Here is a 26916-nt window from a genome sequence, read left to right on the forward strand (position 1 = left end):
CCTCGGGTGTCCACAGCACCACTCTGGTGGTGGCTGCTGAGCCAACGCTGGCAAACGTTGGGCCTGAAGTTCTGCAGCTCTGCTCCATTCAGGAGTGCTTCTATGGTGGAGTCTGTGTGGAGCCTTCCCTGGGAAAGTTTGCATTGCTCCAAACAGGCAGCCCTGCTTTTTGGGGCACCAGCCATGGCTGGCCAGGGGGGCACCATAATGCGATCAACAGCAACACCCGTCTACATCAGCAGTCCCTCCAGGTGCCCAACACAAGCAGGATGACTTCTCCGTGCTGGGAGCAGCTCTTCTGTCCCTCACCACTCACCTCCATTTGCCAAAGGAGTAACGTGTTCCCAAAACCAGTCTCTCTGTAGGGCAGGAGGACACCAGTGAGCCTCCGAGCTCGAAGGCGCTGCTCACGGCCCCCTTGTGAGCTCAGAGATGCTCTCAGGGTCTCGCTCTCAGGGTGCTGCGTGGGCTGCAGGCTCCGTCGCTCTCATCTCTCATCTCTTGCTGGCTGGGTAAATGTTGCCTGACGGGGCAGGAAGAGGCACCGAGTGCAGCGAGGGGGAGGAGGTGCTGCCAGTCAGTAACCTCAGTGCTTCCTCCCGGCACTGAGCGGGGGCTGTGCTGGAGGATGCTGCCCTGACCCTGCTGCTCGCCCCGCCATGGCCGTGTCCCCCGGGGGGATCCCTGCTGAGCTGCAAGGTAAGCGATGCTGTGCTGTGGGTCACTGGTGGTGCAGGGCCTCCTCGAGCCCACGGCTGCACTGGGGGTGGCAGAGCTGCTTTCAGCTCCTCATGGCCCGCGGCCACATCTTAGGGAGTTCTGAGCAGGTTTGCTCGTGCTTGTCAAACCTTGCTTGTTGAGGATGCTGCTGAGGCCAAAAGTGTCCCCGAAAAGCCAGGCTGCAATCTCAAGGATGTGCTTCTGTGCAGCTCCCACTGGCCATCGGGGTTTGTTGGTGGTGGGGTTCCCAGGCGGGCAGGGAGGGCTGCAGAAGGGATGATGCAATGGGGCACCCATGTATGTGCTGGTTTTGCCTTCCTTGGGTGCTGACCAAGGCAGCAGAGTCCCCGTGGACACAGATAGAAACCCACCCTGATGGGATGGGTGTGCAGAGATGGGGCTGGGTGAAACCATGCAGCACAGGGACGCGGAAATCCAAGCGAGAGCTTTGACAGAGGAGCTGTGGGTGCAGGAGCTCTGCCAGCAGCAGGGCTCAGCGTCACCACCACAGCCCTGGCTGCTTTGCATGGGGGTGAGCAGTTGTGCTCGCGGTGCCTCTGAGCAACGGAGACAAAGATTGCAAACAACAGGGCCAGCACGTGAAGTGACTGATGGATGTTGTGGCCAAGGGGGTTTCCAAAGGAACGCATGGGCAGAACTCAATTCTGGGCGTCCCATAGGGAGGGCAGGGCTCAGCTAGACAGGATCAGTGTAGGACAGTGTGGTTCTGCATCCCACTGGTGAGCAGGGATGGTTTGGTGGGGTTATGGCCCACCTGGAAGGATGCAATGGGGTGCTGCTGTGGGTCAGGGAAGCTGGATGCCAATGGTACATGTGCCTTTGGTGCTGCCCGCTGGCATGGGGGGGAGAGGATTGCTGTGGGCATGCAGGGCAGCCATACAAGGGTAACTCATCACAATCCTTACAGAGGGCATCGCCGCCTCCCTGGGGGCAAAGCAGATCCTCCTGCTCAAAAGCGTGCAGCTGCAGGTGAAATCCAAGTACGATGACTTCATTTTGGTAGGTGCAGAGTCCCGTGCGGTGTCCCTTTGTATTTAGCCTGAAACAGGGCCTAAAATCCACGTGGGGGGGGGGAGACTACTGCAGTCTGCATCGTTTGCATCCATTGCACTGATTTCCCCCTATCTAGGTGCTGACACCCTGGCGAGCCTACGTGCTGCTGGCCGTGCTGCCGGTCAGGGTGAGTTCTGGGCTCAGTCAGGAGAGCCCCTGGGCTGCAGTGTGGGGTGGGATGGGGGAAACGGGGGCTGGCATGGGGCAGAGGATGGGTCCCATCCATCCACGCTGTGCTGCTCCAGTGCTCCCCTTCTGCAGGTGCACAGCAGCTTCAGCTTCCTGGAGGTGAGGGACATCACCGTGCGAGAGCCCAGCGTGGTGAGTGGCACCGCAGGGGGACCCCGTGGGGCTGGGGACAAGCATGGCTGCAGCCCCGGCTGTGACGGCTGCTCCTGCTCGGTGGGGACAAGGTGATAAAGTGTGGCTGGCTTAACCCAGGCGAGGCCAAATTTAGCCAGAGTGTGTTTTAAACCCCGCTAATCCTCTTAGAGCCGGGCGGCAACGCAGCGGGGACGGAGCGCGGAGAGGAGCGGGGCGCTCTCCATGGGACGCCTCAGCCAAACGCAGGGCTGTGGTCCCCGTTGGCATCCAATCTTCATTTTGCTCTTTAAAACGTTGTCAGAAAGGAGCATTGCTCGTTAAAGCGTTGTTCCAGCTCTAAATGGGGCTCCTGCCTGGGCCCTAGCAGCAGGCTGCAGATCTGAGCTCGGGGAGAGAGCAGAAAGCCCAGCACCTGTGCTTGGCTCGGGAGCACCGAGCAGCCCGCAGGCGGTCCCAGCAGATCGCCGTGTCTTCCTCCTGCGGCTCAGCCAGCCTGTAATTAAATCAGAGAGAGCGTTGCCATGGGATCTGGGAGGAGCCGAAAGCTAAAAAAAGGCCTGGAAACCCAATTAGAGAAATTCAGGGAGGAAACCTTCATTGGGGGCTGCTCGGTGTAGCAAGGGGGCAGGGGGGTTTCTTGCAGATGAATGGCTGCAGGACCGTGGGCACTAAACCAGCATCATCCTGCAGCTGCTGCAGGTTAAGCACTCTTCCCTCCCTGTTTGGGGCTGCTTTTACACTGAACTTGGGGTTCTGATGCCTTATTCCGGCACATCACATCATCTTTAACACAGTTCATCCCGTCCACCCGGTGCTCTCAGCCCCAGCCGGTGCAGGCAGAGGGGATGATGAGCAAAGGCCAGTGCCTGGCTGCTGTCACTGCCGTGCCTGAGGGCTCAGGGACACTGCCAGCATTCCCAGGCATCTCCCATCCTTTGGACACTCTGCAGGTTGCCATAGAAACAGACACATCCTCGTACGCCTTCCGGCTCATGTCCTTCGATGACTTGGAGCAAGTCGTTGTCCATGTCACCATGTCACTTAAGAAGGTCTTTCCAGACTCATCCCCTGGGTAAGGCTCCCCTGCTCCTCAGGGTTTGTCATGTAGGCATCCGATGGGTCGTGTCACCTATCTGCTCAGAAAGACCCAAAATATAGGCTGGGTCCTTGCACTAGGAGAAGGCCACGCTGATGGAGGCCAAACGAGTGCCCTGTTCCATCCTATCACTCAATCACATTGGGACAAATGTTTCTGGTCACCATCTGAGCTTGGCACAGGGCTCATAGCTGGTGGGGATGCCCTGCCAGCCCCCCAGCATGCCCTCCTGCCCTTCTCCAGGACGCTGCTCAAGAACTCACCCCCCAACCTGTACGAGAGGATCCGGATGGTCACAGATTCGCTGGAGGAAATGCTGCAGAGCAACCAGGGGCCCTGTGGTAAGCACACAGCCCACATCCCATGGGGCAGCAAAAAAGGGACAGGGCATGCAAGGATGGAGAGCCAGGGTGCCACCCTCCCCATCAACGCAGCTATGGACCAGGCAGGATGCTCTGATCCCACTAAAGAGGGACAGGAGAGCCCTGCCTTCCTTCTCCTGCTTTCTGCCCATCTCAGGGGTCCTTTGCATGTTTCCTTGGGAAGCACTGCTGGCAATGCTGCCTTCTCTTTGCAGGTGGCTTTTCAGAGACGTATGCTGCGTTATGTGATTACAATGGCTTTGTCTTCCGTGAGGAGATCCAGTGGGTGAGCCTCCCCCCACCGTAGAGCATCCCAACGTGCTGGGGGGGCAGGGGAATGGGATGAGATGGGATCCCCCTGGGTTCCTTGCAGAGCTGGGGACGTCCCAGCATCCCCATGGAGAGCAATCCATGGGACAGCTGTGCAGGGACCAGTGCAGGTCAATGGGGTGCCCACAAGATGGATGCCCCATCCTTGGAGACAGTTGAGGTCAAGCTGTCCCCTTGTCCTGGTGCACAGTGACCACTCCGAGTCCCCATTTCCACCACAGTGGTTCCTATTTCCCTCTGGCTTCTTCTGGCCAATATCCAGGGCCAGGGAGCCACCAAGCAGTGGTGAAGGTTCCCATCCATTTGGGACACGTGCCTTGAGTCTCAGGGGACATCTGTGTCTGCGGGGCACTGAAGGTGCAGGAGTGGCACTGAGCCCCTTCTGTACATCTGTCCCTTGAGCAGGACGTGGACAACATCTACCACGGCCAAGACTGCCGGGAGTTCAACCTGCTGGACTTCAGCCACCTGGAGAGCAGGTGAGTCCCTCTGCAGCACCGCCTCGTCCCCATCCTCAGCACCCATGGCAGGGCTTGCTGGTGTCACACCTCAAAGCTTCGTGCTTCAAGAACGCATCTGCAACCTCTGCTTGCTTCCTCTGAGCCCACGCAGTCAGCAGCCCTGTCCCATGGGGCAGGAGGCTGGGCAGCCTTTGCTTTGAGCCTGGCAGCCCTGTGCTGAGGTGTGAGCTGAAGGCCTGCACCACTCAGGCATTTCCCTATGCAAAGCAGCCGGCTCTGCTCACAGATGTGAAGCTCTGTGTGAGCCCTGCCACCTGCCCCCATCTCTGCTCTCACGTGGGTCAGAGCCACGTGCTTGGGGATGGACGTGGGGGGCTGCAGCACTCTGTCACCCCACAGGGACGTGGCGCTCAGCGTGGCTGCCTTGTCCTTCAACCTGTGGTTCACAAAGCTCTCCTGCAAGGACTTCAGGCTGGTGAGTGTCCGCACGGGGAGCTGGTCTGCCCTCAGGGCTGGGAACTGAGCAGCTTTGTGCCCTTGCAGAACCAGGAGATCGCCGAGCAGCTGCTCTACATGCTGAGCAAGTCGGTGATGCTGGAGGAGCTGGTGCTGGAGAACAGTGGGCTGAGGGGGTAAGGGGAGTCCTCACCTCCGCAGTGCAGCCTGGGCACCTCGATACAAAGACATACAGTTGTTAGAGAGCCTCCAAAGGAGGGCTGTGAGATGGGGAGGGGTCTGAGGGCACTGTGTGAGAGAGAGCTGAGGGCTCTGGGTCCGTTTGGCTTAGAGCAGAGGAAGATGAGGGGAGGTCTCTTGGTGACCTACAGCCCTGCACAGGGATTGGATGCCCCATCCCCTGCCCTCAGAAGGCTCCGTTATTGATTGGTAATTCTATGGGCTGGGTGTCCTCCTCTCCACAGTGACTTTGCTCAAAGGATGGCTCAGGCCCTCAGCAGACATCCCGAGTCTGTCCTGCACACCATCAACCTCGCTGGCAACCAGCTGGAAGACAGAGGTACTCCATGGGGTGAATCCAAGCCCACACAAGGTGTAGTTTGATCCCACATCCCAGCCCTTCACCTGTCATGGAGTGGTTTGAGTTGGAAGGGACCTTAAAGGCCAGCTGGTCCCACTCCCTGCACTGAGGGGGGTCACCCACAGCTCCATCAGTGCTCAGAGCCGTGCAGCCTGACCTTGGCTGTCTGCAGGGATGGGGAAGCACCAGCTCTCTGGGCAACCTTTGCCCATGGTGGTACCCACAATGCCCGACTTCCACATGATGTGGGTGCTTGCTTGTGCTGGCAGGCATTGAGGGCTTGTTCTGTTCTCCCCAGGGATAATTGCTTTCAGCCGGCTCTTTCAGGAGAGACCCAGGGGCCTGCAGAGCCTCAACTTGGCCAGGACAATGCTTACTGCTAAAGGTACAGCCAAGCAGAACTCCTGGAGAGGCTCTGAGGAGCCTTGTGAGGATGTGATGATGTGGGATGCCATGTCCTACTGCCCGAACCCATCTCTCCCTCCACCCAAGCAGGGATGAGCGCGCTGTGCCAGGCACTCGCAGCCAACGAAGCCATCAGCTCCTCTCTCCGGCACATGGACCTCTCAGGGAACCCTGGCAGCCTGGCCATGGAGGACACCAGTGTGAGCATGGGGTGGGAGATGCCACCAGGAGCAAGGAAGCACCTGGGACCATCAGTGTTGGGGTTGTTGGGGTGGAAAGCGTGGTCCTGGGTGATGCTGACCCTCTTTCTTCCAGAGCTTGCAGAGCCTCCTGGGCCGGTGCAGCTCGCTCACACACCTCAGCCTGGCTGCCACTGACTGCTCTCTGGACACCGTGAGTCCAAATCCCATGCTGTGGCCTCATGGAGAAGCTTGGAGCTGATTGTCTCCATGGGGGTTCATCGCCACTCTTCCCTTTCTGGTCCATTTTGGGGTTGTACTCTGTCTGACTTCTCCTTGATGCCATTTTGCAGCTCTTTGGGGCACTGGTCCATGGATGCTGTGCCAGCCTGGTCCATCTGGATCTCTCCAAAAACGTGTACTCACACCGGTGAGCCCTGGGCCATGAGGTGGAGTGGGGAGCCAGTGATGGCAGATGATGCCATTCTGTGTCCTTCCTTTCCAGAAGGGTGAAAACCATCTCTCCCAGTGTCAAGCAGTTCTTCAGTCAGGCCTGTGCACTCAGGCACATCTCCATGGCGGGGACCAAGCTGCCTCCAGATGCTGTCAGGTATGGGGTGGGATTGGAATTGGGATCTGCTGGTGGGGGGTGGATGGATTTGGGGTGGACGTTGGTCCTGGTGGCCACACTTGGAGTTTTTCAGGGATGCTGGATGGGGCCGTGAGGGGCAGAGCCCGTGCTGCTCATATTGAGGGTGGCTTTGGTGACTTTTCAGGGCTATGCTGCAAGGACTGGCGTACAACAGCCACATCAGCGACCTGCACCTGGATCTTAGCAGCTGCGAGGTGAGGGCAAACACCCATGGGTGCCATAGGTCCATGCCCTGCACACCGTGGGGCCAAGTGACCGTCCCGACGGCAGCCTCTCATTCGCAGGGCTCCCCTTGTACTGACGTCTTGCTGTTTGTTCCAAGCTGAGGTCGGCAGGAGCTCAAGTCATCCAGGACCTCATTCCCGATGCCACTGCCATCAGCGACCTGGATCTGTCTGACAACGGTGGGTTGCCCTTTCCTCACCCAAGTTGTCCTGCCTTGGGCTGCTCCTCAGCTTGTAGAAGATGAGCAGGGTCCCAGCAGGCACCTCACCCCCAGAGCTGCACTCCTATTTCAAAGGCTTGCTGCCCTCACACTCTCCAGCCAAGATGTATTTACAGGCTCTGTGAAGCCATGTATCCCTCTGGCTGTCTGTGCCCACAGGCTTTGACTCTGATATGGTGACACTGGTGCTGTCCATTGGCAGAAGCAAGTCCATCCGGCACGTCTCTTTGGGAAAAAACTTCAACATCAAATCCAAGTGAGTGCCACCTGCAGTGCTTTGTCCCCGGGCTGAGATCTCCTCTGCTGCCATGCATCCATCTCAGGTCTCCATCCTCATCCGGGCCCTGGGTTGGTGGGGAATGTCAGTCATCCCCTACCCATCCCTTGGAAACACAACGGGAAGCCCAATCCCTGTAGGACCACATCATCACCCAGCGTGGGCAGGAGGAGAAGGGCTGGCTCTGCTGACTGACCCAGCACCCATGTGTGCATGCATTACCTCCTGCCTCCCCCACAGGGATGGGCTGCTGGATGTCCTGCACCGCATCGTCCAGCTGACCCAGGAGGATGACTGTGTGAGTACAGCGTGTCCCAACCGCCCCCCGTGTCCTGTCCTCAGTTTCCAAGCAACATCCATCCCAGGTGCACCCAGCATGCCGGCCAGGCTCCATCGAGCATGGGGTGGGAGCGTTGATCCTTCTCCTCCACCACCGTCTGAGCTTTGCTTTTCTCTTCCTCCATCCAAAGCAGATGCTCAGATGGAGAAGCGAAAGCTTCTGTTTGGAAGGTGGGAGAGGGAAGCAGGAGAGCCCGTGCCTGTCTGAAGGCGCAGAGGAAATGCATGGTGTGACCTGGCTGTCATCCAGCTTCCCACAACCGCCTCTTTCCTCCTCCCTGCCAGGCACCTGGGCTCAATCCTCAGCGCATCCTGAGCACTCATTGCTCTTGGGTGTTGGCGTGTGATTTTGCATGCTGGCGTAACGTGGGCTGCTATGGCAGCCAGCAGCCTGCACAGGGCAGGGATGATCACCCAGGTGCGCTGTGACTGTGACAGCCACGTTTCCCTTCCTGTTCCCCCACTCAGCCCCTCCAGTCCCTGTCTGTGGCCGAGTCACGCCTCAAGCTGGGCACCAACGTCCTGCTGAGCGCCCTGGGCAGCAACACCAGCCTGACCACACTGGACATCAGCGGCAACGCCATGGGGGACACCGGTGCCAAGATGTTGGCCAAGGCTCTGCAGATCAATACGAAGCTCAGGTAGCAGCAGGGCTATGCATACCTCCTCCTTTGGTGTGCTTTGCACGGTGGTGGCTGTGGTTGAGATGCCAAAGCCACTGGAGGATGCTCCTTGTGACCACAGACCTGGCCCTGCACAGTCCCTGGCCAGTGGGCAGGAGCTGTGGCCAGATCTTTGTTTTGTACCAGCCAGCTGGTGGTGCTGGTGACAAATATGGTGACACACAAAGGGCAGAAGAGCAGCTGAATAACATCCCTACATAGTGGCCCTGCACCATCGTGTGCCAGCTTTTTGCTTCTGCACAGCCCAGCAGGCTACAGCTAGACTCATGCAGTTACTGTCCCACTCTGCTCTGTCATTCAGTTCCTAAAATGTCACTTTTGGACTAAATCCTGCATGCAGAGAGACAGCAGCTGCAAGTGAGAGGTCATGTGCAAGGCTGATGTCCTGCTTGCCAGGCTCATTCCTGTCCTCTTCTCAGGACCGTGGTGTGGGACAGGAACAACACCACTGCCCTCGGACTCCTGGAGGTGGCTCAGGCTTTGGAGAGGTAAGGATGGAGCAGCGTGGTTCTCCCAGCCAGCTGCCACCATGCACCAGGATGTCACTGTCCCCAGGGGCCCTTGTCTCCAAAAGCATCACACGAAGTACCAGCGGGTTGTGTGCAGTGATGGTGGCATCCAGAGCTCTGGGGCTGGTTGGGATCCAGCTTTCCTAAGACCCACAGGGGATTGTGTCCCGGCAGGCTGCCCTGCTGGGGTCTGTGCCCTTGGGGCAGCGCCCTCCGCTCACCCCACCTCTGTCTGGCAGGAACTACACCCTCAAATCCATGCCCTTGCCAATGAGCGACGTGGCGCAGGCGTACCGGAGCAACCCCGAGAGGACAGAGGAGGCGGTGCACAAGGTGGGACAGAGGGTTGGGGTGGGGACCGGGGCTTGGATTTGGCTGCTCACGACCACCTGCACTCCGCAGCTCCAGTCCTGCTTGGCGAGGAACCAGACACGGCGCGCCCTGCCCACGCAGACCTTCCGGCTGCAGCAGGGCATCCTGACCTCCTCCTCTGAACAGGTGAGCGTTGCCCCATCCGTCATCCTCCATCACCCTCAACGTTCCCTCGTCTCCACCACACGCTCCTCTGGGAGGCAATGGGGACTGGCTGGTGATACGGCTCCTCTGCGCTGCAGATGGTGAATGAGATCTGCTCGAGTGTGCAGAAACACGTCGACATCCTGAGCTCCTGCCCGGGCAGGGAGATGGAGGCAGACATCCTCCGTGCTGAGGAAGCCATCAGGAATGCTAACCTGGCTGTCAGTGTGAGTCTGCATGAGGACAACGAGAAAACGCTTGGCCTGTGGGATTTATGTTCATATCACAGTGGTTTATTGATTCATTGATGGCATAATTAACTGGCAGCCAGTGCCTATTGCTATCGTCAGCACGACAGCTGTGTGTGAGCGAGTGCTTGCAAAATGTTCGGGAAGAGCTACAGAATTTGGAACTTCCCTCTGTAACAAATCCTCAAACCCTCACCTGCATAGGATGGTAAGATGGTTTAGGCTGGAAGGGACCTTGAGGATCATCCAGTTCCAACCTGCTGCCTTAGGCAGAGTTGCCGGCCACTAGATTGAGCTGCCAAGAGTTCCATCCAACGCATCTCCTGTCCTTGCTTCTGGGGCTGTAGGGAGATAGGACAGGAGATAGGCTGTAGGGAGATGCAGGACAGCACCAATGGAAACCCCAACAGATCACCTGCCAATGCTTTTCCATGGGTGTATGCTTCCCAAGGCCAAGCAGAGCCAGGGTGCCATGGGATGGATGACTCACGGGTTCTCTCTCCTCACCACAGATCTTGCCCATGTTGTACGAAGCAGGGAATGCCCCACACCAGAGCGGCAAGCTGCAGCACAAGCTGGAGTGCCTGGTGGAGGAAGCATCGCAGACCTGCGGCCGGGAAATCCAGGTGGGAACACGTGGGGAGCTGCTGGGCTGGGACGCTCATCCACCCAGTACAAAGATCCAAGGACACGTCCCTTTTTACCACCTCCACCACATCCACGGCGTCTCCTGGAATAAGCAGGAGAACACAGCTCCTGTTGAGCTGCCCCAAACGCCCCTTTCCTCCTCAGGCCATCATGCAGGCGGTGCTGGACGCGGCGCACAACCTGTGCCCCCCCATAGTGCAGAAGAGCGGGGCGAGGGACCAGCTGGTCAACGCCATGTCAGAGCGCATCCACCTCCAGGAGCACCTCAACCTCAGCGCCATCCTGGACCAGATGGTCACCGACGTCTTCAGCAAGCTGAAGTATGGGTGTTGTGCCTTCGGTTGGCACATTGGGGATGGGGACTGGAGAAACTCCAACAACGTGATGCTCCATCCTTGGATCCGGTTTGGGGTTTGGCCACGGGGTGATGTTCCTGCTGGAGCGTCGTGGTGGGAGGGCGGTGGGCTCCATCTCGCCTTGCTGCATGGGGTCCTATGGCACCCCTGACACATCTCTCCCTGCTCCCAGTGAGATCAAGCTGTCCGTCACCGCTGCCGTGGCCGACTGCATCGTGGATGCTGTCCTGGGAGATCTGATGGCTGCCCAGTGCAAGCTGGTGAGTGTCCATGTGTCCCCATGGGGAAGATGTGGCACGGGGGGCTCTGAGCAGGCACCACCTGAGCACGATGAGCATTGATTTGCTATCCACAAAGCGAAATGATCCCCACCAGGCTGAGGATCCTCCAGGGTCATCTTTTCCCAGCGTGGCTGCAGCAGAGTTAAGGTTTCATGGCTCCTCCGCACCCCATGGAGAAGCGTGCTGGGTGTAGGATGGACCCGGCACCTGGGCCAGGAGCACCCGAGCTCTGCAGCCAGCTAATCAGCCCTAAATCCCCCGCAAATCCCAGCCGCGGGCAGGGAGCAGAGCAGCACTGCAGCCAGAGGGATAATTTAAGCGCTTCCTAATGGTTTTAGGCAGAGAGCCTCCCCACGCATGGGCCGGACCTCCTGGAGCCTGCTGAGGACGATGCTGCTGTGCCGGCACGGGGCAGGAACCCCTCGGAGCTCACCGAGAGAGGCTTCACAACAGAGGAGGTAGGGCTCCGTCCCAGTGACCCCGCTGCTGCATGACAGTGCCCACGGGCTTTTATCCGCCTTAAGGGATGATGCTAGGCTTAGAGTCGCTGCCTCTGCAGGCTCAGGCAGCCTGTGGCACCTGGGGCACATCCCTGCCATGTCCCACGCTGCTCCCATCCCTCCTGGCACCCATAGCGTGTAGGTGACATGGGGTCTGGCACCTTGGCCATGCGGGTGGGTTATTTGGGTTCCAGGGATGAGCTGGGCCAGTGCAAAGGGTGCAGCCTTGGGGGTGGAGGGGTGATTATGGGGCAGAGGTGGCCGAGTCCCATCATCCCAGCAGGGTGCTGGATGATCCGTGATGATGGATGACCCATGGTGGTGATGGGTGATCCGTGAACGGTGGATGATCTGTGGTGATGCTCAGAGGGCTGGAGCACCTCTCCTATGAAGAAAGGATGAGGGGTTGGGCTGTTTAGCTTGGAGTAGAGAAGGCACTGGGGAGACCTCACAGCAGCCTTCCTGTACTTGAGGGAAGCCTACAAGCAGGAAGGAATCCAATCTTCTACAGGGCCTGATAGTGATAGAACAAGAGAAGATGGCTTTAAACTAACAGAGGGGAGATACAGATTAGATGTCAGGAGGAAATCCTTCACTCAGAGGGCAGTGAGGCACTGGCACTGCTGCCCAGAGCTGTGTGTGCCCATGCCTGGAGGTGCCCCAGGACATGGATGGGCTCTGGGCAGCCTGAGCTGGGGGCAGGGGGCAGCAGGGAGTTGGAGCATAATGGGCTTTAGAGGTTCCTTCCAACCTCAGACATTTGACGACTGATTCTATGATGAACATCATGGCGATGGAACACAGCCATGTCCCCAAACCACACGTCCCCCATGGCCTCCTTGGCTGTCCCCACACCACTGGTGACTGCAAACCACTACAGGCTCCCTCCTCCCTTGTCTCCTTGCAGTACAAGATGGCTCTGCGGAGGAAAAACAAACACTTCAGGAGCATTCGGCCCACGCTGACTGTGAGAAGTAAGGGCGCAGCGCAGGGGGCTCACACCATTAATTTGGGGTGCCATGGTGCTGCAATGCCTGGCTGACTCAGTGTGGGAGGATGCCCTGAGCTCCCTTCCAGGGATGCTGGCAGGGGTGGGAGGTTTGAGGACGTCTCGGGAGGCGTCCGTGTCTCCATTTGGGTCACAGGGATTGCATCCAGGGGGCTTTGCATGGAAGGGGGGGTCACCCATGAGTGGGTGCTGCAGGGTGCTGAGCTGTGCTGGCATATTTTGTGGGGTACAACCGGCTGCCACGTGTGGGCTGGCTGGGGGCAGCTGGAGCATGGCAGGACCTTGGATGGGGGGTGCTGGAGAAAGCACACGGCCTTTGGGTGACATTGGGTGCTGCGGTGCCTGCTGGAGCTCCCCAAAGCCTTGCATGCACATGGACCCCCAACATCCTGAATAACCCATATTGAGTGTAACCAGAGAGTACTGGGACAGCACATGGAAGGGAGGCAGACCCAAAGCAAGCCTACCGGCCGCGACCCAGCCCTCTCCCCCAAACCCTAACCAGGCATTAGAGGAAAACATCGGGATCTGGCAGCCGCCGCCGCCTGCTCTGTGGGCATCGCTGCAAGGGTCCCCGAGCATCCCTTCCTCCCTCCCCCTGCATCCCTGGGGGACCGCGCAGCGCCGTCGGCGTGGCAGCAGGATCCATCCCGGCTGCGCTGCACAGCTGACGCGCAATCTCTCCCCGCCGTCAGCAGCGCCGCGGCCGCGCGTTCCCCCCTCCCCACCGGTGGGCTTCTCGCCCTTCGCCAGGTCTCTCGGAGCTGGAGCTGCCGGCAGCCGGGAAGGCTCGTCCCGCTCCCACAAAGGATGCCGAGCCCTCCGCCGGCGCGCATCCCGGCACGCCGCCCGCCCAAGCCCTCATGGACCTGCCGACCGCCGGGGAGAGGCTGGAGCACTGCACCAAAGCCAGGCCCAGGCCCAACCGCCGGCACAAGCAGCCGCCCAGCAAGCCCACCGTAAGCATTGCTGCCGGGTCTTATTCCTGAGCGCTGGAGGGGGGGGGAAGGTGGATGGGTGCCGGGTTGTTTTATTCTGATTATTATTTTCTCTCGTCGTGCTGATGGAGGGAGGTGGGATGCATCTGCTTTATTATTCTGTGCGCTGTGTGCCAGAGCTCAGAGGACAGGTCGGGGGCTCGGGCGCTCGCCCCTTGTTTATGAATCAGCGATGCAGAACTGCAGGAGGTGGGGCAGAGGCAGGGAAGAAGCCAGGGGCTGCGTCTCCCTCCATCCTTCTCCTCTGAACGTGCTCTTGTGTCTCGGGAATGAGCAGCAAAATGCAGCCTTACGTAGGGCTGGTGCTGGGGCTCGGCTCTGGCAACCCCGAAAGGCTGGGATGTGCTGGGCAGATGCTGCCTGCAGCAGTCCCCTTCTCCTCCAGCTGGGCTTGAAGCAAAATGCAACTTTTGGGTGCTCTGGGGGGGAGGCTGTCAGCCAGCCGGGTGCTGCCCCAGCAGCTCTGCCACCCTCTGGTGGGTGTTTTGTCACGCAAGAGGAACAGGGAAGGGATTTTTGGGGCACCCAAAGCCCACGAGGCAGTCGGTGGAAGCAGGATTGGATCCCAATGGCACCAGCTTGTGCCCTCAGCACTGAGATGCGGCAGTATCTGGCCACCCACCAGAAACAGCCTGGCCACAGCCACTGGTGTCAGAGGAGGAAGGGGAGGCACGAATCCAGCCACAAAGAGAAGGCATTGGGGATTGAGGCCACTGATGGAGAAGTGCCTTCTTCTGATCAAGAAATGCCACCAATGCTGTGCCACATGCTGGGGGCAGACCTTCCTCCACAGACAAATTCCTTGCCCTGGCATGGAGATGGTGACCTCATCTCCAGAGTCTCCCCTGGCTCCATTGCCTGCTGGGGACAGGGATGTCCCTTTCTTGGGGCATACACCCCTGCCAAAGGCTTCCTTTCTGTGGGTCTGGGGTCAGAGACCTGGCAAGGCTTTGGGAGAGCTTGGAACTGGCATGCAGCCTGGTCACAACATGATGGGGCTTTCTGATAGTGGGTTCCAGCACCTATCCTGCACCAGCACCCAGTGAATCTTCTTGGGAGCTAGTGGCTTTTCAGGGGGTAGCTGTGGCACTGAGGGACGTAGGGGGATGGGTTGAGGTTGGACTTAATAGCCTTGGCCTTACTGATTCTATGATCTTGGTGCACTGGGGTTTTTTTGGCTGATGTCAGAGCTCAAAGACCCCACCTGTGGCTGAAGGCAGTGCCTGCCTGCAGGTACAGCCTGTGGCCCATGAGAACAGTGAGGACAGGAGCATCACCCGCGTGGATGAGGGCCTGGAGGACTTCTTCACCAAGAGGCTCATCACCGAGGAGCTGCCGTAAGCCGTGGGGTGGCTGCAGCCCTCAGCTGGGTCCCAGCACGCATCCATCCCCATGCATGGTGCCCCTGCAGGCCATGCTCTGGGCTGTCTTCACCCACTGTGCTGGCTGAGTGCTGAAGAGGTGCTGGGGAAATGGCACATTGTGCTCCAGGCACCCAGTGGGGCAGAGCTGGTGTCCCCATGGGGGTGTTTGCATGGGCACAGGGGTTGGGAAAGGCTGCGGTGGTGGCATCTGGAGGTGGTGATGGTGGTGGCTCTTGGTGGCCGTGGCTCCTGGTGGTGGTGGTGGCACCTGGCGAGAATGGCCAGAGCAAGGATCCATGATCTGGGGGGTATTAGGGAAAACACAGCCCTGTGCTGACCTTCCCTATGCTTCTTCCAGCAGCCCCACAGTGCTGGAGAGCGGCCCAGGCTCAGCCCCTCTGGCGTCCTCCAGCTCTCGCACCCTCAAGAAGAAAATTGGGAATTTTTTTGCTTTCAAGAAGCCCAAATCCAGCCGGAGCTCACGGTGTGAGAAGGAGCCCGAGGGCGGTGCGGCGGCCCCCAGGAGCAGGCGGTCGATGCTCAGTGACATTTTACGGGCTCCCAGCAAGGCGGGCGAGCCAGGCAAGGCTCTGAGCAAATCTGAGGAGGGGGCACTCAGCGCCGAGCCTGAGCACAGCCAGACCCCTGAGGCTGCCCGCAGGATCAGGCCCAAGTACTCAAGGGAGGGCAAATCCCAGTCCCTCATCCTACTGCCTGGGGAGGATGAGGAGGCACTGGGAGTCAGGCAGGACAAGGTAAGCATCGCTCCAGCCGGTCCCAAAACGTCCTCTTGGTTGACTATCACTGGGCCAGGTGCTGTTTCTATCATGAGTGGTGGTGGAGGGACATTGGGTGACCTTTCATTGCTCTTGGTGCTGTTGCCACCAAGGGTGGTGGTGGTGGTGGTGATGATGGGATAGGGTGGGGGCTTGAGGACCCTTGAGCAGTACCTGGTGCCCCTGGCACCCCCAATAGACCTGTGCACCCCTTGTCCTGCCAACATCCTTCTGCTCTACAGAAGAGACACCTGGAGAAGAGCGATGGGGAGCTGCCCAACTCCTTCGAGCAGCGCGTCCACATCATGCTGCACCGCATGGGTGTCACCAAGGGCCTGGTCACCGAGAGCAAGAAGCAGCAGGTGAGGCTGGAGCTTCTTGTGGGCAGAGCCTGCACCCACATGGGTGGTGGAGGTGGTGGTCCCATGGGGCAGATGACACAGAGCAGTGCTGTCACTGCTCACAGCCACTTGTCCCATCGCTTGACCCCTACAGCAGGGACCACCTCTTGGGCTCCTGTGCACTGTGTCGGTCTGTGCATCCCTGCCATACCCTCTAGCTGTCACCATTTCTCTTTTTCATTGCAGAGCAAAGACAGCGAGATCAAGAAGGCCGGTTCAGACGGTGAGGGGCCTTCTTCCATCCCCGGGGGCCACCCTGAGAATCCTCACACGCGTGCCCTGGGTTGGCTGCGGGGTGATGAGCTCCACACCCTGAAGCCATTGGCCTGCATTTGCAGGGGACATCGTGGACAGCTCTGCGGACTCCCCACCGTCCCTGAAGGCTCGCACGCACTCCGTGTCCACAGGTACGTGGGGCAGCAGCGGGAAAGGGCAAGGTGAGAATGCCCAACCCAAGAGCCGTCACCCCGCCGTGGATCCATCCACCAGGGTCGCAGGGCTGTGCACTCATGCTCTGCCCCACAGATGCATCCCTGCGGGGTCCATTGGAGCCCAGCCTGGCCTGGAAGGCATTGGGGCGGCAGCTGAACGCCGAGCTGACAGGTCTGGGCCGTGAGCAGCTCCGGCGTTGCTCAGCCAACCCTGAGCAGAGCGGGCAGCCGGCGTGCCGCGAGGCCTGGAGCAGCAGCCTGCCACGGCCAGGCAGGAGCCCCGCTGGGGAGCCAACCGCCGGCACTGCACCGCCTGCATCGCCCTGCTCCGCTGCTGAAGGTACCCAAAGCACCACCGAGCCTCGGTGGCCGCCGTCGGCCCCCGCTTTGCCCTCTGACGCCGTCTCTCATTGCAGACAACCGCCTGACGCCGCAGCTGGCCGTGCTGGGTGCCCGCCGGGCTGTCTCGGTCCACGAGGAGCAGCTCAGGGAGCCAGAGTGCCTGGCGGAGCTGGGAAGTGAGTGAGAAACACGGCCTTCGTGCCTCGCACCTCCTGTCGTCCCCATGCTTTAACCGCCCACCTGTGTTCCCCCCCAGCTGCCACGATCCCCCTCCGTCTGCGGCGGTCGCCTGTGCTGAAACGGAGACCGGAGGCGAGCGGTGAGCCGAGGCTGGTGGCGGAGGCAGGAGGTGAGGAACGGGGCGGGCAGCCAGAGCTCCCTGTGCTGAGCCAAAGCTGCGCTCAGCCCGGCCTTTGTGGTTTTGCAGGCACCGCAGCGCAGGAGCGGCTGTGGGCTGCGCCGGATGAGACACGGACAGCAAGCAGCGCGTCGCACGGGGAGCGGCCGCCAGCCGCAGCACAGACTGTTGTGTGTGCACAAGACTCAGCCGTAGACCAAAGAAGCCCTGTGCAGGGCCTCGGGGAGCCGGCCCTGGGACAGTGAGCCCCTGCATGCCGCCGCACTGTTCCCAATAAAACCCTGCAAGCGAGCGCACGGTGATGGGTTATGAGCAATGGGGATGTAGGGCCGCTCGGTGCCCTGCATCCGGGCAGCCTCACCGTCTCCTCGTGAAGGAAGCAGCCCAAGGGCATCGGCACAGAAGGACTGGGGCTGTCGGGCTGGACTCCGGCCGGGCACAGAGCTGCAGCCCCAGAGCCCCATGAAGGGCGGAGGAGCACAGAGCACCATGCCCATCTCCGGCCCATGGGCACAGGCCGCTGTGCTGCAGGTGGTGGCACGGTTAGGACAGCTGCCCCTCCAGCACCACGAGGCCCACGGATCTCGCAGCATGACCTCCAACCATCACCTTTCCAACCACTGCCCTGCCGCTCCCAGCCGCCACCAGCATCACCCCAAACCCCACTTTGGCTTTCTCCCGTGGCAACCGCGAGCAGATCATCTCCCCTCCACCTCTGGACCAAATGCATTCCCTGCACCGATGTTTACGACACAGAAGCAAGATGCTTGGTTGGTTTTTGGTTTTTTTTTTGGTTTGTTCCCCTCCCCCTTCCCCCCCTGCCTTTTTTCTTTTTTTTTTTTTTTTTTTTTTTTTAATACAAGAGCTGTGTATTTAAAAAATATATGACTTTTAATTTTAACAACACAAACCTTGCTGGATATTTTGTTAAGAAAGAGTGTGGAACTCAACGAAACCGAGTCAATAAATGTCCAAATGCTGCGCTGGCTTCAGGAAGGGGATCAGGTTCCAGGGCCTGGTGCCTGCATCTGCCATCGCTGCTGCCCATGCTACAGTGGGCACAGGTTCCCTCTCCTTGCAGGCTGTTTGCTCTAGGCTGCAATGGAAAGACCACGGGTGCAGCATAGCACTGAGGTGAGAACGAGCCCAGCTCACGCACTGCAGCATCCCCAAACAGGCGGCGTTCTCTCTCTCAAAACTGAGGATCTGTCGCTGCCAGGGTCCCCGATGCCTGGCCAGCCACCACCCAGCGGCCCCTGAGGGACATGCAGCTTTAAAGGAAGGTTGCTGAACAGGCTGAAGAAAGGAGATGAGCACGCTCAACCTCCGCATGGTCTCATCTCAAAAGTCCACATCCCTTTCCGTGACAATCCAGCTCGCCCACATCATCATCGCCTTGGAGAGCCTGCAAAACCAAAATGCGAGCTGCAGTGAGACATGGACCCAATGGGAGGACACAAAAGTGCCCAGGTAGGCCCACGGTGGGACTGCTGCTCCCAGAGGGACAAAGCAGAGCTCAGGACCTGGCAGGGACAGAGGGACCCACTGCAGCTGGGCTGCAAAGGGTGCCAGAGCAGATGGCTGTGCCCAGAGAACCGAGGGCTGGGAGATGGCAGGGCGCATTGAGTCCATCGCTGCACTGACCTGATGGATTGTATCTGCTTGCAGAGCTCTGGGCCGGGGGGCTCGTATTTGTAGCGGGGTGGATTCTCATTCACATACTGTGGAAGTGAAGGAGACAGTGAGCCTGGTGCTGGAGCACAGCTGGCCAGCCACCAAACAAGACCACAATCCCATGACATATCCCGAGACCTCGATACATCTGCAGCAGCTCTTACCTCCCCCCCTCGTTTCCTGCCCTCCCCATTTCATTTCTCTTGGAAACCTGGAAAAGCCTTCAGCAAGGGCTGCTTCCCACACAGCTCCCTGCTGAGCACAGCTGCACTTTCACCCAAAGTCACAAGTCCTCCCTGTACCCTGCATACAGCAGCTCTGTTCTGCCTTCCTAGCAGCCAGGAAGGCCTGGCTCAGCACGCCTGCTTTCCATTGCCCATCCCCAGCACAGCCTTACAGACATGCAGAAAGGCCTGCAGGAGGCACACGAGGGGTGTGGGGACACAGAAACCCTCAATGGGTGCCACATGAGTCCCACAGGATCCCACCAGCTGCTTTATCCTTACCGGCTGCAGATCTCTGTGCTGCTCCAGGTGGTAGTTGGGACTTTTCACTGATGCCTGCTGCTCCTCCTCCTCCTCTTCTTCATCCAGCTCCTCCTCCTCTTCTTCATCCAGCTCCTCCTCCTCATCTAGCTCCAGCTCCTCTTCATCCAGTTCCAATTCCTCCTCCTCGTCCAGCTCTTCCTCAAGGGATTCTTCTTCACACTGTGGCCCTATCTCCCTTCTGCTCTTCTTTGCTCTCTGTGGGCTCGTGAACTCCAGCTTCCTGCCCACTTCTCTCCCCGTGCCCTTAGAGGGGTGCTGGGGAGGCTTTCTGCGCTGCAGTCCACCAAGGGACCGACATGGGTGAGGCAGAGCCTGACTATCTCCCACCAACAGCTTCCTCTTGGCACCCACAGCCCTTCTGGTCTTCCTTGGGGATTCTCCTCCCTTGGCTCTGGCATCACCCAGGTGATGCTTCTGCGTATACAGAGGGAAAGCTGTGCCACTGGAGTCCGCCTGCTCCTGGTGAGGTGCCCTTTCAGCACGGGATGCCAAGTGACTGCTGGGCAGGACAGGTAAAACTGGAGAGACTGATGACACGTTGGCCTGAGAATCCTCTGGCCGCAGGGGGACTCGAGCAGCACAAGGGGCAGAGCAGGCTGCCTCTGCAGTTGACATTGCCTGGGTCATGTCAGCCTTCACAGGGCTGATATTGCAATATGAGGTGAGCAGCGAGGGAGATGAAGTCTGCACTGAGTCATCCTGCAGCAAGGCCTGGGGAGAATCGTGGCTACAAGGTTCCAACAAGTCAGGGGTGTTGCTGTCGGCAGCCACCTCCTGCTGGGCCTCTTGAGCGCGTGGAGAGCTACACAGATGGGACTTCTCTGGTAAAAGAGGAAAAAGAAGCAGAGTCGCATTGAGCAAGGGGCACTCTGCAGGTGGTAACACGTGGGAGCAGGAGCTGTGCTGGTATGTGAGACAGGGCAGGTGAGCATCACAGCAGGCATGGGAAAATGGCACCCTGGGGACATCAGATTAGCACAGCACTACTTTTTGACCAGGGAAGAAAGTCAGCATCAAGGAGGAACTCTATGTCCACATAGAGAGGAGTGGGGCTGTCTGCTCCCAGCAAAACATGTGTGCTCCACACAGCATGGAGACTCACCTTCTGAAGAGGACAGGGTCAAGGACACAGGGGGCAGCCTGTTCCAAGGGTTGTCCAGCGATGCCTCTGAGTCCTCTGACAGTACTGTTGACTCTGCAGCTGCAACAACCACAACCAGGATGTGACTGGATTGAACTGCAGGACCAAGAACGCCGCTGTCTATTCCCAGCCCTGCAACAGCTAAGAGTGGTGAACTGCACAGGCAGCACTCAGGGGGGAGCTCTGAAACCCTTCTAGGAGAAAAATCTGGAGTGATGGCTCAGCCAGATTCCTTCTAAGACCTCATTCGGGCAGTGGAGAGATATTGAGCACCCAGAGAGCAGGCAGGAGGAAGGCCTTCCTCTGCACCCTTTTCCTTTCTCGTGCAGGGCTATCAGAGGGCCTGGCCTCTTGCTGCTGAAGCAGACACAGTCAGACAACTGGGGCACGTAAACAGCAGCTGCCACCTCCTGCACCCTACGTGCTGAGAGGTGAGAAACCACACAGAAGCTCTTCACAGACTGTGACCTGATAATGTGGTCCCCATGAGGGACTCGCAGGTGTGTGCTGTCTCCTGGTGGCTGGAGCACAGCCTGCGCTGCCCAGGACAAGCTGAAGGTGTGAAATTGCCCCCTGCTCACTCAATGCCAGAAGTACTCACTCCTAGAGACCTGGCTCTGCTGCTATGTCCTTCTTAATGCAAAGAGGTTGAGCAGACGTCAGATGAAAATACTAAGAGGTTGCATGGGATGTGCATGTCCCACTACTTACACCTGGCCTGGGCTATGATGCTCTGATCACCTGGCACTGTCATTTCGTAGCTGCTCTTCTCAGGAGATGCTCCACACGTAGCTGAAACAAAAGGGGCACTGCTGGTCACACCCCCAGCACACTGCTCAGCCTTCAAAGGAAGCCTTCTCCACTTTCTAAAGATCCCAGGCAGCTGACAGGACTTCTGGTATCTCAGCAGTGTGGGGAGTGAGACAGCAAGAGAAGGAATGTGCCAACCAGGCCTGTGACCTACAAAGCTCTTAGGTGCTCTGTATTCTAGGGGCCGCAGCTTTCAAAATTCCACTTTCTAGGTGTTTGTGGGTTGTGCTCAGACCATAACCAGGAAAAAGTCTCTTATTTCAACATGCTTGGGCACTGAGCTGCTGACCTGCATAGCCACCAAACGATGCCACAGCACTGACCTGCCTGGGAAGCAGCGCGGTCAACCACTGCTTCCTCAGCAGGGATCAGCAGGATGTTGGCTGGGACTATGAAGACGTCTTCATGTGGCTGAAATGAGAAACATTCCTTGTTTGTTTTTGCTGGGTGGTCCCTCTCAAGCTGCAGGAGCTCACTCACAGGTGAGCATAGCTTCAATTCCCAACAAACCTCTGCTTCTGCCCCCTGCTCCTTTCTTCCTCCAAGCCCTCAAGCAGGGCCCCCGCCACGATCTGCCACAGCCCTGCCCCACATGGTCACACAGGGCTGGCTCTGCACCAGGCACTGCTCAACACTTGGACTGACCTCCTTCTGGAGCTCTGCCTCCCATCGGGTCACAGGGAGCTTGTCTGCCTCTGCTGAGGGTGTCTCTTTGGGCACCTGCAAATCCAAGCACTCCTCAGCGTTTTCCTTCAAGACCTCAAGCTGGTCCTGTGCTATCACTTCTAACAGCTGAGAGAGGGACGGCTCTGGAGCAAGAACACATCTATGTTAGTGGAGAAAATGCCTCAGCTCAAGCAAATGCTTTTACTTTTTGTTGCGTGACAGAAACTTGTGGAAAGATGCAAAACTGCATTTCCTCTGCAACCAGAAACACTTTTTCCTTTCTTTCCCCAGCCACACAGGTCTTCATGACCCTTACCTGAGCTAGGAGTGGTCCCCATAGAGAGATTCCTCCTGCAATGACCAAGGAGAAAGCCAGGGTGAGAGCTGGGTGGGCTCCTGTGTCAGTGGGATCACACCCATGGAAGTGACCTGCTTTGCACTCTCTGCTCAGCTCTGTCACATCCCAGGGCACAGAGTCCTACAGATTCACAAGGATCTACCTTCAAACACGTACCAGCCCCTGCCAGCTCACATGAAAAACATTCAGTGCCTGCACCCTCGCACCGTGGTGTCTGCACGTATTCCCTGGCAATCACCAGCCCCATACTTACAGCCAGAGCTCCTTTATCTTCTGTAGCACAGAGGGCTCCTGGTTCCTAGAACAACAGAGAAGCCAGTTACTGATGGGGCGTTCCCTCCCATGCACACATTCCTTCAGAGTCTGTGACACAAATCTCTCTCATGCAGTGAGTACAATGATCTCTAACATAACCAGGTCACAGCAGCACGTCTCTTAGCTCATTACTGGCAGTGCATGCTGCTGTGCCAAGGGCTCCTGGCTTCAGTGCTACGTGGCAAACGCTGTCTTCTCAGCTCCAGGGCAATGCTCAAGCCCCACAGACCAGCACCCCCAGCCTGCAGCCTGGCACATACACATTTGATGAATCCATCCTCTGCCTCTCCATGGGCAGCACAACGAAGCGCTGGGCGGTGAGATAAAACTCGCAGTCCTCCTGTTGGGGCAAACAGAGTCCATGTGGGATGGGCAAGCAGTCACAGCTCTGCTCCCTCCCACTTCAGGACTGGTGAGCACCTCCCCAGCCCAGCTAACAACCTCAACAAGGAGCAGCCTGAACTCCCCTGCAGCGGGTTTTGCACCTTCTGCATCAGCTGTTAGCTTTTGCAGCAGCCTCTTCATGGGCTGTAAGCAAGGCTGAGCCAGCCTGAGGCCATGGGGAAGTGCCTGAATCTGAGCAAGGCGAGGGCAGGGAGCTCTCTGCCACGGGCTGAGGTCCACGCAGGCCTCCTGCAGGCACAGAGCTGGTAGCTCCAGAACAGCAAGAGGAAGCAGTTGGGTGGCTGAGGCCACTGCAGACCCTAGGGGAGATGCACCACGTCCCCATGGAGGGCTCAGGCCATCAAGTCTTCTTCACTGTCACCACACAGCTTGCCAGGACCTGAGCACTGAAGGGCCACGGAGAAGAAAGGCCGGCCTCCACCCACCCCCAGCTCCATCACGCAGCTCTGGGAGCAGCTCAAAGCACGCAGGGAGCAAGGCAAGGTTAGGGAACAAATTACTTCCATGCATCAAAGTACTTACCAGCTTGGCCTCCTCCCGGAAACACAGTGTGTACTTCTGCAAGGTGATCAGTCTACAGATAAGGCTGGAAAGCATGAACTGCATGTGGGCACTAGAAAAAGAACAGAGCAGGACCATCTGGGAGAGACGAAGAATGAAGTCAGACCGCCCACACCAACCATGGGGCTCCCCTTACAGCTACACAACACAGGGGCACAACGGAACACTTCTCAGCATGAGCATCAGGGACTGAGCTGCTGAGAGCTGCTTTATATCCTCCCTCCGATACCAGCAATTGCTCCAGCTGGAAAACAGAGGGCTCGCATCCAAATGGGGAAACCAAGACAGGCTGCTAGCACTGACAGAGCCCAAGGAACCACAGTTAAGGTGTTTCCATCAACCCCTGCACATCCCAGCTAGTCACATCTGCAGCACCAACGCCTGTGTTCCAGCCTAGCAGCAGCACCTCCTTCACACCGACTTCCCACCCTGTTATTGATTTAGCTTAACACAACCTGAAACAAGGCCAGGCGGGAGCCCCACTAGCAGCTTTGCAGAGCTGCAGTCCCAGCCACGGCCGAGCCACGATGGAACCCACTTTTCTTCTGCCTGCAGAGCTTCTGCTGTAATGACCACTCGGATGTAGTGGGAGCCGTCTGAGACTTGCAAGACAGCATCCTGCTGCACTTCACCTTGGCCAGGAGCACTTGAGCCACTCAAAACCTACAGAGCAGGGAATGAAAAAAGCAGAATGAACATCACCCAGAGAACAGACAGCGATCGAAGGCAGCAGAGCGCACCTGGGGAGCCCTCAGGATCCACTCAGTCACCATCACAGCCTGAAGGGATCTCCCAGCAGGGAGTGGGGCCACAAAGCGGCCCAGCAGCCAACATTTGGCAGCCTGCTCGTGTAAGGAGGCATCCCTCCAACATAATGTGCATAATGCAGCTCTGGGCAGCCTGGTCTGATGGTCGGCGACCCTGCACACAACAGGGGGGTCGAAACGAAATGATCATTGTGGTCCTTTTTCAATCCAGGCCATTCTGTGACTATCACAACCCAGTGCCCTGCCTGCAGATCTCACACTCAGTGAGCATCTCACAGCTTCTTCATTCTCTGTCTCCAAATCACGCCAGCCACACCACATGGGGTCTGTGATGCATCAGAGAGCTCCACATAGAAACCCAGCTATGTTTTAACATAACTGAATTATCCACTTGTATAACTCGTTAAGTGATGATCTGAGCCCTCAGCGCACAGCTAACGACAGTTTAGCCCACAGTTCTCCACAATGCTGGCTCTGAAGCAGAGAGGAGCAACCATCCATAAGCAGCGCTCACAGCCAGCTCTCACCCTTCCTCCCCAGCCAAACCGAGCTGCTGCTGGGTGGCAAGGGGACACCAGGGCTAGCAGAGAGCATGAAAGGAGCCAGGAGTATGGACTTTCCTCTTTCTCCCTTCAGGCTGCCCATCATAGAATCGTTTGAGCTGCATGACTGGATGATTTAAAGATCCCTTCTGGCTCCATGGCAATGAACAGCTCTTTAAAAGGGCAGATAACAGCAGGACAAGGGGAAATGGTTTGAAGTTGAGGGAGGGAAGATTGAGGTTGGACGTCAGGGGGAAGTTCTGTACTATGAGAGCGGTGAGGTGCTGGAACAGCTGCCCAGAGAGGCTGTGATGCCCTGTCCATCCCTGGAGGTGTTCAAGGCCAGGTTGGATGGGGCCCTGGGCAGCCTGGGCTGCTATGAAATGTGGAAGTGTGGCAGGGGGTTGGAGCTTTGTGATCCTCGAGGTCCCTTCCAACCTGGGCCGTTCTGTGATTCTGTGAACAGACAGACACTGGATCACGAGCCCAGAGCACCACGCAGCCTGACTTTGGGTGCCTGCAGGCAATGGGCATCCCCCACCGCTCTGGGCAGCCCACACCTCCTTACATCCACGCTAAACCTCCCCTCCTTCAGCTCCAACCCATTTCTCCTCGTCCTACCACAGCAGCCCCTACTACAAAACCTGTCCCCTTCCTTCTTCCGGCCCCTTTGGGAACCGAAGGCCGCTTCTGGACGCAGCCCATGGCACAGCAGGCTCCCGGCGCTGTGAAGGCACGCCGCCGGCCACCAGAACCCCTCCCCCGCACGGATACCCACCCGCAGCACCTGCCCCGTCAGCCACTTCTTCCCGTCGGGCTGCTCGTGGTTCAGCAGCAAGCCGACGATCCACGGCTGCAGGACGTAGAGACCGGGAGCGGAGAGATTCCTATTGCCGTACAGCAACCTGGCGGGGCGAGAGGAAGGGCCCCGTTTTGACAGCCGAAGCCCGGCAGGGCAGCCCGGCTCCCCCCGCCGCCGCCGCCTCACCCGCCCTCGGCCGCCCGCTCCGCCGCTCCCGCCCCTCCAGCACTGCACACCGCCGCCATGGCCGCCCGCGGCCCGGGAAGGGGAAGCGCAGCCGGGCGGCAGCATCCGGGGCGGGGCGGCGTTCCGTGGGGCCGGAGCCGCCTCGTGGTTTGCGGAGTTGGGGATGGGGAGAGGACGGCGGTGTTGGAACGCAGCCGAGTTTATTGTGAGCAGCGCGCTCGGCGCTCGCCGAGTCCCCGTTCGCAGCAGATCCCCGGAGCTCCTCCGGCTCGCACCGCTGAACTGAACCGTTCCTTCGTGCCCGTGCTCGGGTCGCTCCGTGCTGCGCTCAGTCACGTTGCTCCCTGCCGGCTGCTGGGGGACGCGCTCACACGGGGAGCATCGGGAGGAGCATCGCGCCCGCCGCCATGCTGTCACGCTGTTTTTTCTGGAGCACGGCTGCGATTTGGGTCCATCCCAGTCGGGCTCGTGGCCGCCCCAGCACAGAAACGAAGCGAGGATCGCTGGGATCACCCTGAGCTGGGGCGGCTGCGGTGTGCTGGGTGGGAATGCTGGCCTTCCATTGCGCTTCCAGCTGTGGTTGCTATGAGGGCTGAGCTTTGGGAAGACGGCCCCCTTGGTGGGTTTCCAAGAAGTTCCAGAGGGTTCCCAGGTTTTCCAGCCTGTTACGGTGACAGAAGGGCTCTCACCTCTCCTGGCTGTTGTGCACAAAAATGGTGCTGCACACAGTCTGGCTTTGCCGATCCAGCCCCGAGGGACAGAGGACGAGAGGGAAGGTGGGAGGAGGCACCTCCGTGTAGGAACAGAGGTGGTTCTGGTGCCAAAACCACGAGGCTCACGTTTTGGTAGATGAGATGAGAGAAGAGGGAGGTATGAAAAGTGGCAACCAAACTGCAGCCAAGGCCTGCACGGGCAAGCTGCTGCTTGTACTGCGTCAGCTTTGGGAGCAGAGGTGGCTTTTCACAGGGCTCAGGACAGTGTGTATCACCACCAGGTGAGCATCATCGGCTGTCAGACCTCC

At 58.7% G+C, this 26916-nt stretch overlaps 2 protein-coding genes across 5 annotated transcripts; one reads left to right on the top strand and one right to left on the bottom strand.

Annotated features, from left to right (window-relative positions):
- The first annotated feature begins 580 nt into the window (after positions 1–580).
- CARMIL2 (capping protein regulator and myosin 1 linker 2) lies at positions 581–17963 on the top strand. 3 transcript variants are annotated; one of them, XM_048958719.1, is made up of 40 exons: positions 581–699; positions 1649–1740; positions 1871–1921; positions 2056–2115; positions 3069–3190; positions 3458–3555; positions 3792–3862; positions 4312–4385; positions 4767–4842; positions 4911–4999; positions 5288–5382; positions 5702–5788; positions 5896–6008; positions 6124–6201; positions 6341–6417; positions 6493–6597; positions 6764–6833; positions 6962–7043; positions 7244–7340; positions 7602–7659; positions 8169–8341; positions 8803–8871; positions 9132–9225; positions 9295–9390; positions 9507–9635; positions 10169–10282; positions 10449–10624; positions 10833–10920; positions 11280–11399; positions 12349–12415; positions 13204–13409; positions 14682–14785; positions 15171–15567; positions 15831–15950; positions 16176–16212; positions 16328–16396; positions 16515–16760; positions 16837–16938; positions 17019–17111; positions 17190–17963. In XM_048958719.1, the coding sequence occupies exons 1-40, from the start codon at positions 660–662 to the stop codon at positions 17363–17365; spliced, it is 4311 nt and encodes a 1436-aa protein (XP_048814676.1). In that variant the 5' UTR covers positions 581–659; the 3' UTR covers positions 17366–17963. The 3 variants fall into 3 exon arrangements, with proteins under 3 accessions (XP_048814676.1, XP_048814678.1, XP_048814677.1); XM_048958721.1 differs by having other exon boundaries at positions 15174–15567; XM_048958720.1 differs by having other exon boundaries at positions 5899–6008.
- Positions 17964–17992: 29 nt separating this feature from the next.
- On the bottom strand, positions 17993–26049 carry LOC125699304 (uncharacterized). 2 transcript variants are annotated; one of them, XM_048958722.1, is made up of 14 exons: positions 25896–26049; positions 25686–25812; positions 24137–24261; positions 23560–23650; positions 22893–22972; positions 22571–22615; positions 22276–22310; positions 21939–22102; positions 21617–21704; positions 21195–21275; positions 20445–20543; positions 19301–20163; positions 18765–18841; positions 17993–18525 (listed from the first exon to the last, which is right to left on the bottom strand). In XM_048958722.1, exons 1-14 carry the CDS (start codon positions 25952–25954, stop codon positions 18462–18464), a joined length of 1998 nt encoding a protein of 665 aa, XP_048814679.1. In that variant the 5' UTR covers positions 25955–26049; the 3' UTR covers positions 17993–18461. The 2 variants fall into 2 exon arrangements, with proteins under 2 accessions (XP_048814679.1, XP_048814680.1); XM_048958723.1 differs by lacking the exons at positions 25686–25812; positions 25896–26049 and having other exon boundaries at positions 24054–24250.
- Between the last annotated feature and the right edge of the window lie 867 nt (positions 26050–26916).

The sequence above is a fragment of the Lagopus muta genome, chromosome 12, assembly GCF_023343835.1.
Source record: "Lagopus muta isolate bLagMut1 chromosome 12, bLagMut1 primary, whole genome shotgun sequence".
NCBI classification, from domain to species: Eukaryota; Metazoa; Chordata; class Aves; order Galliformes; family Phasianidae; genus Lagopus; species Lagopus muta.

What these genes read in the sequence shown, in the direction of transcription:
- CARMIL2 (XM_048958719.1), top strand. Translation starts at nt 660, where the DNA reads ATGGCCGTGTCCCCCGGGGGGATCCCTGCTGAGCTGCAAG. An exon ending in GACAATGCTTACTGCTAAAG is followed by an intron (nt 5,789 to 5,895) that starts GTACAGCCAAGC and finishes CCTCCACCCAAG; the next exon opens with CAGGGATGAGCGCGCTGTGC. An exon ending in CCTGCGGCCGGGAAATCCAG is followed by an intron (nt 10,283 to 10,448) that starts GTGGGAACACGT and finishes TTTCCTCCTCAG; the next exon opens with GCCATCATGCAGGCGGTGCT.
- LOC125699304 (XM_048958722.1), bottom strand. Translation starts at nt 25,954, where the DNA reads ATGGCGGCGGTGTGCAGTGCTGGAGGGGCGGGAGCGGCGGAGCGGGCG. An exon ending in GAGCGGGCGGCCGAGGGCGG is followed by an intron (nt 25,813 to 25,895) that starts GTGAGGCGGCGG and finishes TCGCCCCGCCAG; the next exon opens with GTTGCTGTACGGCAATAGGA. An exon ending in GACCCTGTCCTCTTCAGAAG is followed by an intron (nt 20,164 to 20,444) that starts GTGAGTCTCCAT and finishes CTCTTTTACCAG; the next exon opens with AGAAGTCCCATCTGTGTAGC.